Source organism: Tupaia chinensis, unplaced genomic scaffold (assembly GCF_000334495.1).
Source record: "Tupaia chinensis unplaced genomic scaffold, TupChi_1.0 Scaffold142914_1, whole genome shotgun sequence".
Classification (NCBI taxonomy): Eukaryota; Metazoa; Chordata; class Mammalia; order Scandentia; family Tupaiidae; genus Tupaia; species Tupaia belangeri.
The window spans coordinates 307670-321935 of NW_006202759.1; the positions used below are offsets into that span (position 1 = coordinate 307670).

Below are 14266 nucleotides of genomic sequence, written 5' to 3' on the forward strand. Positions count from 1 at the left end.
GGGCACGTTGAGAGCAGAAGTGGGATTAGAATCAGCCCTGCGACATGGGTTGGCTTTGTCAAAGGTCAGGGAGATTCTGGACGAAGGCTGGGCAAAGATGTGGTTGACTTGTAAGGGGCATAGACCGTGACTGGGCTACATGAAGGACAGTCCTGAAAGCCCAGCTCACCAGGCCTGTGGCCACTTCTCACTTCCCTGTCTGTGCCTGGCCCAGGAACTGCATTGGGAAACACTTTGCCATGAATGAGCTGAAGGTGGCTGTGGCCCTGATCCTGCTCCGCTTTGAGCTGCTGCCAGATCCCTCCAGGGTCCCCATCCCAATGGCATGTATCGTGTTGACAGCCAAAAATGGAATCCACCTGCATCTCAAGAAGCTCGGCTAACCCTGGTGGGGAGAAAGACAGGCTATGAGGCCTCCTACTGGCTATCTGGCCTTCTTGTCCCCTGCTCTGGTCCCTAGCCCACCTGCCCATATTCCCACCTGTCTGCTTTCCTACCCCTTGTCCTCCTGTCTGTCTGTCCTGATCTCTCTCTCTCCTTTTTCCAGGGTCCCCACTTGCTTCTCTCCTGACTCCTCCCTGCCTGGGTCTCTGCCTGTCCATCATCCTCCTGATCATTGCCTGCTCTCAGGCCCTGTCAGTTTCTTTCTGAGCTCCCCATTGCTGCTGTAATAAACTGCCACATCCTTAGATGTGGTACTAAGCACTGGTATAACTGTTTCTTCTGTTTCACAAGAAAAGAAAAAAACAACATGAATTTACAACATGAATTTACAATCTTACTGTTCTGGAGTCAGATGCCTGCAATGGGTGGTCAAAAACCAAGGTGTTCACTCCGACTGGTGGTCCAGTCAGTAGCAAACTGACCTGCAGTGCTGAGCACAGGGTCAAATGAGGTTTGGATACATGGATTAACTGGAAACGCTGTGGGCGAGTGAATGTGTGCCCACCATCTTTAACCCAAGGGAAGGGATCCTTCGCATGAAAAGATGCTATTGAGAATTCTCTCTCTCTCTCTTTCTCTCGTACACATATACTCTCTATCGTTAAATAAATGAATCGTTAAATAAATGAACTTCAAGAAAAAGAAGTAAGTGGCCAACAGGTGGCAGGCGCGGCAATAAATGATGACTATCAGGGAGGCAATTCTACATGGGCGGGTTCCAATCTGGGTCTGAGTTCTCTGGGCACCTGTGTGCTAATGATCTTGGGCTGGCTGAAAGTTAAGGTTGAATAGTAATATCAAGACACAGTGGGGACGAGGGGAGGGAACTGAAGAGGAAGATGACCGGGAGCGGGAGGCGGCCCTGCCCCGACCCCGAGGACTAAGCGGGAGCGGACTAGCTGTACTATTCGTCCGCGAGGAGATGATCGCGGACCGCGTCCGCGCTGATGCCTACCCCCTGGGCATCCTGCGGAACTGGGCAGCGCTGCGGGGAAAGACGGTACTGAACGTAGGCGCGGGCACCGGTATCCTGAGCATCTCCTGTGCCCAGGCCGGGCCTCGGCGCGTGTACGCCGTGGAGGCCAGCGCCATCTGGCAACAGGCCCGGGAGGTGGTGCGGCTCAATGGGATGGAGGGCCGGGGGTGCACGTCTTGCCGGGACCGGTGGAGACTGTGGAGCTGCCGGAGCAAGTGGATGCCGTCGTGAGCAAGTGGATGGGCTACGGACTCGTGCACGAGTCCATGCTGAGCTCCGTGCTCCACGCGAGGACCGAGTGGCTGAAGGAGGGGGGGCTTCTCCTGCCAGTCTCTGCCGAGCTCTTCGTGGCCCCCATAAGCGACCAGATGCTGGAATAGCGCCCAGGCTTCTGGAGCCCAGTGAAACAGCACTACGGCGTGGACATGAGCTGCCTGGAGAGCTTTGCCACGCGCTGTGTCATGGGCCACTCGGAGATCGTGGTGCAGGGCGTGTCTGACGAGGACATGCTGGCCTGGCCGCAGCGCTTTGCTCAGCTCGAGTTGGCGCGTGGGCCTGGAACAGGAACTGGAGGCAGGGGTGAGCGGGCGCTTCCACTGCAGCTGCTATGGGTCCGCGCCCCGCTTTGCCATCTGGTACCAGGTGACCTTCCCAGGAGGGGACTCTGAGAAACCTCTGGTGCTGTCTACCTCGCCTTTTCACCCGGCCACCCACTGGAAGCAGGCGTTTCTCTACCTGAATGAGCCGGTGCAAGTCGAACAAGATACGGAGGTCTCGGGAGAGATCACACTGCTGCCCTCCCGGAACAACCCTCGTCGCCTACGTGTGCTACTGCGCTACAAAGTGGGGGACCAAGAGGAAAAGACCAAAGATTTGCCATGGAGGACTGAGCGTTGCCCCCCCCCCCACCTCCCCAAAATGGCCTGAACGGGAGAGGCCAGGCATAGGGAGGTCCTAGGAGAAAGGGAGACCCCACGTGCAAGTAGGGGGCAATATTTCTGTCTCCCTTTTCCCTCAAGGCTCCTGGGGAGGGAGGGTGACTTCAGTCTCTGTTTGATTACGTTCTAATAGCGATCCTTATTTAAAAAGTGATCCTGCCCCTCAACTATGGATACAACGTGCTTACTAGTGGACTTTTAAGCCTCGAATGCATGTGGTACTAAGCACTGGTATAACTGCTTCTTCTGTTTCACAAGAAAAGAAAAAAATATTTATGAAAATCTCAGTTTATGAAGGGTCCATGCACACCCTGACACCTAACACCCTACCTAAGTCTGAACCTTTTGCGAAGTATTAATGGGTTCAGTTAAACTCCATTACCTATATGACTTAAATATCTCACCAGAGCCATATTTTCTCTGAATTTCCTGCATCCCTAGGTGCTTCTAGACTGCTACTTCTTCCTCATTGTTTTCTAAACAAAGGTTACTACTGGTAATGAAAGAAAGGAATGAGGAAGACACTGTGGGGGCTAGAGGCTTGGATGTGAATGCAGCTGGATCCCACATGGACAACTGTGGTGTTTGGGTTTCAGACTAAGATGCTTGAAAGACACACCAGATGTGTGAATGCTTCAAATCCCCAAAGGAAGGAGAAATGGAGGATAAGAGATTGCAGCGTGACTATTTTCTATGGGAGATGCTTTGTCGCTTTTAAAAAATGTTGCTATAGGGCACGTGGACACACCAGAAAGAGACACAGAGAGAGAGAGAGAAAAAAAAAATAAAAAAAATCAGTTCCTAGGGAGGATGACTACACCTCAATACCTTCTTCATTCTCTTCTCTTTATTTTGGGCATGCTCACCCTGGCACTGAGCAGGGTTTTCAAGTAGCTGGTTCCAGGATTTAAACTGCAGTTCAAGTAGACCATGTAGGGGTCCAGTGCTTTAACCACCATGCCACCTGCTGGCTTCTCAGCTCTTGCTTTGTTAGTGTGATGCCTGCAAGACCCTTATCAGAACTGGCACTTGGCCTTTATATTTCCTGTGAGCTGAAAGTCCTTTATTCTCTTAAATTACACAGACTCAGATATTTTCTATTACTAGCCACAAATGGTCTAGGAACCAAATATCCTTAAAAATTCTTCACAGGGACCCACAGTTGGCATAATGGCTATGTTGTGGACTCCCATGTAGTTGACTGCGGTTTGAGTCCCAGACCTGGTGGTTTAAATTCACACTGGGTGTGTGTGCGTGCGTGCCCAAGATCCCGACAGAAGAATGGAGGAGAAGGGATTGTGGTATGGCCATCCCCCCTGGGGGGTGATTTCTCACTTTCTGTCTCTCTGTCTCTCTCTGTCTTTCTGGTGAGTGCATGTACCCTGTAACAAAAACCTCTCCCCCCGCCCCCCCCAAAAAAAGAGAGAAAGAAATTCTTCACAAACATAATTTTCATTGATTATGTGATGTCTAGATATGCTGTTTGCTTTGTGCTTTCCCCTAGGAGCTATCCTTTGTAGTGAGGCTGGCATTTATGCCAATATGTGCAGCTGATATCCACCCAACTTCCCACTATTTGGAGATACTGGATAAAATGCAACAAACAGGAAATACCCCCCCTGCAAACTCTGGAAGCTGCTCTATGGACTGGAGGCTCAATGATTCATCCTGTCCTTAATGTGGATGGTTACTGTGAAAGTCTCTAGAGCCAGAGTGACTGAGTTGGGGTCCCAGCTGCACACTGTACAACTGAAGGAACCTGGGCAGGCAGCTAGCTTCCCAACTCGTGCCTTAGTTTTATTAACAATTACATGGGGATTGAAAAGAATGTCTTGTAGGAATGCTGTGAGAGAAAACATGTACAGTACTTTGCTCAGAACCGAGGAAGTGCTCACCTAATGTATTAACTACATTAAGGACTTTCAGTGACAGAAATGTATTCTCCTACTCTAGGGAACCAGCAGTTAGTGTAATGGCTATGTCGCTGGACTCCCACGTAGTCGACCGCAGTTCATGTCCTGGACCCGGTGGCTTAAAACTCACGCCGGGCGCGTGTGCGTGCGTGACCAAGATCCCGAGAGGAGAATGGAGGAGAAGGGATTGCGGCGTGACCATCCCCCCTGGGGGGTGACTTCTCGCTCTCTGTCTCTATGTCTCTGTCTGTCTGGCGAGTGCACACACCCTATAGTGAACATCTCTCCAAAAAAGAAAAAAGAAACATATTCTCCTACTCTAGAGATAAGATTAAAATGGTTTTCAATAGGACACAACCAAGGTGTTGAAAGAGCCACACAACTACCAGGGCTGTAGAGGAAACTCCAATGTTTTGCCTTTTCCCATGTCGACATCTGAGTTCTTGGGCTTCTGGATCCTTCCTCCTTATCAAATCCAGCAGCGTCTTCAAATCTCTCTGCTTCTCTCTTCATATCACATTCTCTTTTATAATTTATTTCATTTATTAATATTTATTTAATGATTTATTTCTGGGCTGGCTCCATGGTGTAGCAGGGATAGGTCTGTAGGATGTGATAATATGTGCTCGAGGGAAAAGGATCCCACATGGTGACTGTGGGTTGAATCCCTGGTCAGCCTGAAATATGCTGGGCAAGCATTAAGTGCCCAAGATCTATCAGGATGGAGGACTGAAGGATGGGGATTGTGGTATGATCAAACCCTGTGCCCTGCGGAAGCTCTCTCTCTCTCTCTCCCTCCTCACCCTCATTGCTAATCCAGGGCTCCGAGTGCCATAAACCAATCTCCTTGGAGTCGTCTGCTTACGATGTGATGCCACATTGTTCTTTCAAGGCTTTTCCCCCAAATCAGAGCTTGCAACCAGGATCTCCCTCCCAATTGCTGGTCTTCCTGGGTTGCTGGTCAAGCTCAGTCCTGCTCTGAGAAGCAGCAGGAGAAGGACAGGGCGGACACTCTTTGTTTGGCCAGGGGAAAGGTGAGAGAGAGAGCACAGGATGAGGTAAGAGAGTGAGGTGGGATCGGTGCATGCTAGCACCACTGTCTGCTGATAAGGCTTTCCTCTTACTGTGCTCTAAAGTGGTTTTCTAGGATCAATCACCCAGAACACTGAGTTCTAAGCTCTGTCCTCCTTCCTTCTTCACAGGCGGGCAAGACAAACTTCCCGGTTCTGGAAAGCCATTAGGATGGTCAACAGTTATGGACAGTCAGTGGTCCAGAGTCCTTCCCTGCACCATGAGCCTCTCTCTGCCTTGCCTCAGCAGCTTTCTGGGTACTGTCTTTGGGCTCTTCCAAGGGGTCTCCCTGCTGGGCCTGCTATTGCTGCTGCTCAAGGCGCCCTAGTTCTACCTGCACAGGCAGTGGCTGCCCAGAGCCCTCCAGCAGTTCCTATTCCCTCCCTCCCACTGGCTCTTTAGGCACAAACAGCAGGTAGGAAGAATCTGGCAGGGGAGTGGGAGTGCCAAGGAGCCTGGGCACTCAGAGGCTGCTCAGCAAGTCCAGAGGACAAAGCCTGCTATATGACCAGCACATGGTTCCTCAGGAACACCCAAGTATCTCCCAGGTCTGGGCTCATCCCAGCGATGGGGGCTCACTCCCTCACCAGAAGCTCGCCCTGCAGTTACTCAGCTCTGTCACACACTCCTCAGGTAGAGCTGAGACTGTCTGCTGCTCTATCCTCAGTTCCCAGCGTGGAGTGTGTCATTGCGGGGCTCTTGGATCAGCTGTGTGGGGAGAGAATGGAGAGAAAGGAGAAGCTGGAGGGCTGGGGGAGGGACAGTGCCTAATTCCTGTGTGGCAGCTGGGCATGGGGCCAGAACATGTCTTGGGGTAACCCTAGAGAGTGGCCTACCAAGGATTTGTGGATGGAATGAAAGTCAATACATGGCTGAGAAGCTGTGAACTCTTGTTTGATGCAGTGGTCTCCTTTCTGAGCTTAAATTTGACACAAAGAACCACTGAAAGCTCCTCCACAGACTTTCCCATTACACTGGTAGCCGTTAGATACCTGTAGATCCACGAAGGCTGTAATTTCTATTATATAAATATATTGCTCGTGGTGCTGAAACATCCCAACTTGTGCTCACTCAGTAGCTAGTATAGCCAAATTTTGCTAGCTTTGTGATATGTTCTGAGGGGTTCTTCTTCTTTTTTTTTCTTTTGGTATTCTTTTCTCTTTAACTGCTTTAGGAACTTTACATATATTAGGCTAACCTCATCTTTCAGGCCCTTTGACAAATGCTACATTGGGATAATGAAGCTTATGGACTCTTTTGCCAAGTTCCCTAGGTTTGTAGCTCCGCTCTGCCACGCAATTTATTTATTTAATTTTTCTTTTTAAAGAATTATCTTACTTTACTTTACAATTTTACTTTATTTATTTATTTTTTCATTTATTCTTTTTTATTTTTCTTCTGAGATGTCTTTATTTTGAAATAAGCTCCCTCATGCAATTGGCAATACATTTTCCCGAATCATTTCTTTTTTTAATTTATTTTTTATATACATTCAATGACATTGTTTAGCTCATGAAGTGAACATTTCCACTCTGGAGAACAATTTGGAGATCCCTCAAAAATCTACAAATAGAACTACCATATGACCCAGCAATCCCACTCCTCAGTATCTACCCAAAGGACAGAAGAATTCTTCATTGGAAAAGTGCTTGCACATCGATGTTTATTGCGGTACTATTTATTTATTCTTTATAGAGAGAATTTTTGCTATAGGGAGACTCAAAGAGAAAGTAAGAAATCACCTCCCGTGGGGGATCGCCATTTCACAATCCTTTCTCCTCCAACCTCCTCTTGGAATTTTGGGCACACGCACATGTGCCCGGTGTGAGTATCAAGTCACTAGGTCCTGGACTAGAACTGCAGTTGACCATGTGGGAGTCCATGACCATAGCCACTCCACGTGACCTGCTTGACCTTATTTTATTTTATTTAATTTAAAATTATGATTTCTTTATTTTGATTAGAGAGAGACCCAGAGGGAAAGTGAGGAAGTGTGCCACCTGGCCCAGGATTTGAACCATGGTGGGCCATGTGGGAGTCTAACACCTTAACTACCACACCACCTGCTGGTCCTTGCCACATACTTCAATTACCCACTAAATGCCTCTGTATCCTCATCTCTCTATGGGAATAACAATGATAACTTCAGTATTCAAGTGAGTATTAAAGCTTAGATGGAACCCAGCACAAAGTAAAAGCCACAGTTACACTCACTATCATTTGTATGTAATAAAAATAATGTTGATGCCAGGGCCAGAGGGTAGTGCAGCAGTAAAACCCAGTACTCTGTAAGAGAATCCCACATGATAGTTTCCTGGTTCAAAGTTGGAGATATTGCCGAGTCTACCAAGTATGTACAGCCCCAAGATTGGGGCTGCGGAGGACTGGGGTGGATTTCAATGCCACACTCTTTTGAGGATTCTCTCTCTTTCATGTTCAAAGAAATTAATTTTTAAAACTTTAAAAAAATTACCATGTTGTTGCTTATGGGAGAAAAGCTCTTTGTAAGCTTAACAAACATGTCATTAAATAGAGTGAAATCAGATAGGGACTATGAAATGGCGAAGCCATACTTTGAGATGCAAAAAACCCTAAAGTGCTCCCTATTTCCCTGTCCTTCCCCCTCTTTTAGTCGTACATTCCAGTCTGGCTGCACTCATGACATCTTGATTGCCAGTTGGACCCCGTTATTACTGTCCACTGACCACCCCCATCTCTCAATGGTGAAATTCCTTTGTGGCTGAAATTCCCAGGGGCATCCAGGTGAGAACAGCTCCTTGGACCATGGCCTACATGGTGTGGGCATGGCCTGGGGGCCGGATGGACACTGGATATTTGCCTACAAAGTTACCACTACTGCCACTATGTGTACCACTTTCTCCACCACTATTCAGCTGTCTTTGGCCAGACCTGCTTAAGAACAAGTGGCAACCCCAACAGGTTTACTGATGATATAATAGGTTAGTGTGCCTTGAGTACTTAGAGTGGGTAATGGGTAGGCAGAACATGGGTTAGCCCCATGGGGTTCCTGAAGAACGCTAATGATCCGGCCCAGAAGCAGGATTTGCAGAATGCTGACTGGTGTGAGCACCTCAGTCAGAGAGGAAACATGCTACGGTTCACCCCATAGCCTAGTGGTTAATGGAGCTGGATCTCTCATGATCAACCATGATTCAAATCCTAGCACTGGAGACTTAAAAAGAATGCCATGCTCATGGGTGTGCGCCTGCCAGAAATCCTGAGAGAATTAAGAAATGGTAAGGAGAGGATTTCAGTGTGAACATGCCCCATGAGAACAAGTATTCTCCCCTTCTCTCTCTTTCTCTCTGTATCTCTATGGCAAACACATGCACTATCAATTGAAAAAACACACACAAAGGGACCAGCAGAATGGTTAGTGGTTACATCAGTGGACTCCCACATGGTTGACTGTGGTTTGAACCCCCTATCTGGTGGCTGGAAAATCAAACTTGGTGGATGTGTGTGTGTGTGTGTGCCCAATATCCTTGGAGGAGAATGGAGGAGTAGGGATTTTGGATTACTCTCTCTCTCCCTCTCTGGTGAGCACACAAGCCCTAAGGTGAAAACTTCTTAAAAACAAAACACACACACACACACACACACACACACACACAAGCTAACCAAACAGGGGTCAATTGGTGGTGTGGTGCTTAAGGTGCTGGGCATCCACATGGCTGACTGAAGTTTCTTTCTCTCTTCTTTATTAGTCTAGCCAATAGTGTGTCAATTCTGTTTATCTTCTCACATAACCTGCTTTTGGTTTCATTTATTTTCTGAATAGTTTGTTTACTCCCTATTCTGTTTATTTCTGCTCAGGTCTTTTTATTTCTTTTCTCTTGGCTTTTTATTTATTTATTTATTTATTTATTGGCTTTGTTGTTGTTGTCTTTCCAGTTTCCTGAGGTGTGTCATTTGGCTTGTTTATTTACCAAATTTTCATCTTTTATTTTTAAATTGTACTCTCATTTTTTATAGACATATACATAGAGATAACTTGTTCTCATATATATGTAGACTGGAATGAAAAATAGTTGTTACAACAATGAAAATTCATCAAACTCCTTTCAAGTTACAAGACAAAAATCGAATATTGATTTGTCATTAAAAATATATCTACAGTGAGTGATATAACTACTCGATTATTTTCTCATTCAAATTTGTTGAAAGTAAAGAGCTAGGACCTGGACATAACAATCATGTCACTGGATTCCCATATGGCCAACCGCGATTCGAGTCCCAAACCCGGTGGCTTGAAATTCACACTGGGAGCCTGTGAGTGCGTGCCCAACATCCCAGGAGGAGAATGAGGGAGAAGGGGCTTCTTTTTTTTTTTTTTTTAATGCACACTAATTGCAATGAACTTCCCCTTTATGACTGTTTTTGCTGTATCCCGTAAGTTAAGGAAACTGTGCTTATTGTCATTAGTTTCAATGAATCTTTTCGTTTCAGTCTTAATTTCTCCAGTGGTTGTGAAATCTTTCAAAAAGTGGCAATTTGAAGTTTACTCTGGGTGCATGTATGTGAAGGTCCAAAATCGATGGAGCAGAATAGAGAAGGGATTAGAGTTTGTCCATCCCTCTGGGGTGATTTCCCATATTCCTTCTCCTTGTCTCTCTATCTCCTGTGAGCATACATGCAAAATGGCAAAAACCTATAACAAAATAAAACAAAACAAAAAAGAAAGCATGCTTCAGTGCTGAAACAGATTTCCCGACTCCTGCTGAGCTGGCAAAGGGGATACTGGGAGACAACACTGTAGGTGCAGTGACAGGTTCCCACTGGCTAGTCCTTATATGTGATAAAAGAAGAAGAAAATAACCAATGATGGACATTTAGGCCAGCTGTAGTAAATTGAACCAGGTGGACACCTTGGCAATACTGTGAAAATCAGACTCTCTGAATAGAATTTGGTAGTGCCGCTGAAACAAACCAGTGGTTGAATGGTAGTCAGTCAATGCAGAAGGTTGAAACTGCCCTTATCTACCACATGAACTGAAGATACACAAGTTCAGGGTTTGCTCTGTTTATGCATGGCTATTTCAGCTTATAGAAAACTGCCTGATATATATCAGGACTCAAAAAATAGCTGTATGAGTGTATGCATTTATGGAAGAATTGAAGAGAGACCCAGGATCCAGACAGCTCTTCAGTCTCTGGTACTGCCCCCTCTGCATTTTGACTTCTATCGGTCCTTGAGCTACGTGAGATACCCCAAGGCCACTAGACTTCTTGTTTTCCCCTTTCTTATGTAACCTCATGATTATTTCTGTTTTTCCTACAATAAGAATTTTAATAAAGACTCACTCATTCCCTTTCCTTCATGTACCAATCCATTCCTTATGTGCTTATTCATTCCTTTAAAGATAAGGTGTGATTCCCATGAACAATGCTCCAATCTGGGCTTAAAGAACACAGAAGATACATATATTAAAGGTGGCTCTGAGTAAATGGTGCCTAGCGATTAGAACACATTGAGTTAAAACATGATAATGGAGGCACATTGCAAGCTATGGGATGCAGGGAAATGACATGGTGGGGTCAGCAAGGCTGGGTGTTTGTGCAGCTAATTTGGCCTTATCACTTAATGCAGCTAATTTGGCCTTATCACTTAATGTTAATTTTTATCATTCTTCTTTGGAACAGGATAAAGGAATAGTTACTCCATAATGACAAGTTTGCTTTCAGCATGACATAACTGCATGGTTTTACTTGGGTTGCCATGACAGGAAACGGATTAGGATGAAACAATAGAAATTCATTGTCTCAGATCTGGAGACTGAAAGTCTCTAGTCCAGGTGTCAGCAAGGTTGGTTTCCTTTGTGGGTTCAGAGAGAAGCATCAGTTCTAGGCCTGTCTCTTGGCTTATAAATGACCTTCTCTCTATGTCTCTTCACATGGTCCTTTCTCTGGGTATGTCACTTTGTCCAATTAGTCCATTTTTGTAAAGACACCAGTACTATTGGATTAGGGCCCACCACAACAACCTCAGTTCAGCTCTATTACTTCTGTAAAGAACCAATCTCCAAATAAGATCACACTCTAAGGGTTAAAGTTTAGTACTTCAACATGTGATTTTTAGGGGGAACACAATTGTTCCATATCCTTAATATAAGTCTGTGAAAATTTGTGTGCACAATGGAGTCAATTCCTGAACATTTACAAAGTGCTCATCATATAAGGTTGTAAAGGCTTGTCCAACTGGGGACCAGAGATGGTCAACAGAAAGAAACAATCTGATCTTAGGTCAAAGTCCTAAGGAGACTGCAAGAGACTGGATCTCAGCCCAAGTCATCACACAGTTCAGAACAAACAGTTCAGAACATCTAGTCTCTGTTAATAGAATAGAACAACCTGCCCTGGGGCATTCTACCTTTAGAATGCAAGTGATAACCATATAAATTAAGTACCTACTTGATGCCAGACACTGGCACAGAGGGGAAAATAGCCTCTGTGATGCAATCTCACCTCTGAAGGTTGCTGCTTCCTATCCAGAGAACTTTCTGAGTTTGCAAGGGAAGCACATATCTAAGAGCAGACCTGGCTGAAACTGGGAGTAGGTCACAATGTCAAAGTCCTACTGGTGATATTGTCTCACTTACTCTAGCTTTCTCTCTCATGGAAGAAAAAAATTTTAAACTTTTTTTAAAGAACAAGTGTTTCTCTCTTGCCAATTTCAGTATCTTTTTTTTTTTGTCTGTATTTTTGGCCAATCTGGCTATGATGTGCCTTGGAGAAGAGCTTGGGTTGATTGTATGTTGGGTCCTTTTTATTTCTTTGGTCTGGATATTTTAATGCCTCTCTAGGTTTGGAAATTTTTCTTCCAATAGTTCATGGAATACATTATCAATGCCCTTATTAGTTTCTTTACCTTCTGGAATACTGATTATCTGGATGTTTGAGTGTGTAATGGTATCTAGTATTTCTCATATGTTATTCTCATTTTTTTGGGTTATTTACTCAGTCTTTATGGTGATTTTCAAGTCAGAGGTTTTGTCTTCTACATCTGAGATTCAATCTTCTTCATGCTCTAATCTGCCTTTTTCACTCCTTCTGTGACAGTTTCATAAGGACCAGGAGCTACAACAGATTCTGAAATGGGTAGAAAAGTTCCCGAGTGCCTGTCCTGATTGGCTATGGGGGAGAAAAGTCCTTCTACAAATTTATGACCCAGACTACATGAGGATGATTCTGGGAGGATCAGGTGAGAGTGAAACTCACATCCCAGCTGGAGCACCTATCCCTCTTGAGAATGAGCTCCCAAACTATGAAATTGCAGGAGAAAGTGGCAGGTCAAACATCATATCTACCTCTCTACCAGCATCCATTAAGCACAAACCCAGCTCAAGGCTAACTGTATTTCCTGAGTACTGAATGTGTTAGATAAGATAGGCATGGAACCAAATACTATGTTCTATTTTGATAATTTTGTTTTTTACTTTTTAAAACAAATTGAGGTCATCGCTTACATAAGTTTCATCAAATAGGAGAGATATATTCCATACCCACACTAACTTGGGTTTGGAATCTCTAATTGTAGCCATCTGTAGGGTACCCAAAGGCCCTGTCTCCTTTTTGGACATAGAGGATACAGCTTATGCTACTCACTGACTGATTACTGTGGTCTCTTGAGTGTTCTCTTGCTGCTATACTGGGTCTGCCTTCCTGCGTATACACTGAAGTTCAGGATAGGATAAGAGAAGGGAATGGGATGCAAGTGGGAGGTGACTTGGGACGGACTGTCAACTAACAGACTTCAAGAACTGATGGCAGCAGCTAGATTCCTGAAATATTCAGACAAGAAGCCATTTTAAAGCGGAGGTGTGTCCTGGCCTGATCAGGGAAGCTATGGTCTAAACACCATCTTCTATATTCCAGAAATATTCAGACAAGAAGCTATTTTAAAGTTGCGGTGTGTCCTGATCTGTTTAGGGAAGCTATGCTATAAATTCTATCTTCTAGACTCCTGTAATATTCAGACAAGGTAGAGTGACCTCCATCTTCTCTCTGTCCGGCTGTCTGTCTCACGCCCTCTCTCTTTAAATTTTTATTTATTTATTTAAGTTTTCAACCACTTTTCCTCACCTTGGGACTTTTCTTTCACTTGCTAATTCCAGAAGCCATTTTAAAGCTGAGGTGAGTCCTGGCCACTGTACAGTTTTCATTTTTTATGTGTAAAAAAATTTTTTTAACTCTTTTTTTGGTAATATTTTTCTAGTTTTTTTCTTTTTGCTTATATTTTTTAACCTTACTTTTGTACTCTAAACTTCAATCTCCACACACTGAATGCCTAGATAAGCCTAGGTGCACAGTAGACAAGCATCTTAATATTTTTGGAGTCTTTAAAATCCTTGATGTTTATTGAACCTCTTGCTTTAAGAAATAAATTTCTTTTTATAAATCTGATTTCCTAATATTTTTTGGATACCACATTGCAAAGCACAGTGGAGGAGAGATTTTGTCACAAAATGACTGGAAACAACCACAGGGGCACAAGAAACATAAGCAATCAAGAAAATATCTCTCCCCTAAGGGTAAAGAACAATCCCTCATCATCCACAGACAGTACAGTAGAACTCATGGAAATGTCTGATAGATAATTCAGAATATTCATAGTGATAAAACTAAATGAAATGCAAGAGCTGAGAGATAATGAACTCCAAAAGATGCAGGAGAAAAGAGACGAGTTCTAGGAAGTGTTGATGTTCTTCCACGGTCTGAAAGAGGAAATACACACCATAAAAAAAAAAAAAAATCAAACGGAGCTATTCAAGATGAAGGCTTCCATTCAGGAAATCAAAACCTCCCTCGAAAGTATTAAAAGCAGATTGGTCCATGCAGAAAATTGAATCTCAGATGTTGAAGGCAAAACTTCTCATCTAGAAAAAACAACCAAAAAAAAAAAA

General features: G+C 44.6%; 1 protein-coding gene and 1 pseudogene across 1 annotated transcript in view; both read left to right on the top strand.

Annotated features, from left to right (window-relative positions):
- The window catches only part of LOC102477006 (cytochrome P450 4A11), a 14835-nt gene extending 14368 nt beyond the window's left edge, over positions 1-467 (top strand). Inside the window, exon 12 of the mRNA XM_006163774.3 lies at positions 215-467. Coding sequence (XP_006163836.1) covers positions 215-383 — 169 coding nt within the window. The 3' untranslated portion in view covers positions 384-467. The remainder of the gene's footprint in view (positions 1-214) is intronic.
- An 884-nt stretch (positions 468-1351) lies between these two features.
- On the top strand, positions 1352-2347 carry LOC102478986 (protein arginine N-methyltransferase 6-like; annotated as a pseudogene).
- The last annotated feature ends 11919 nt before the right edge of the window (positions 2348-14266 follow it).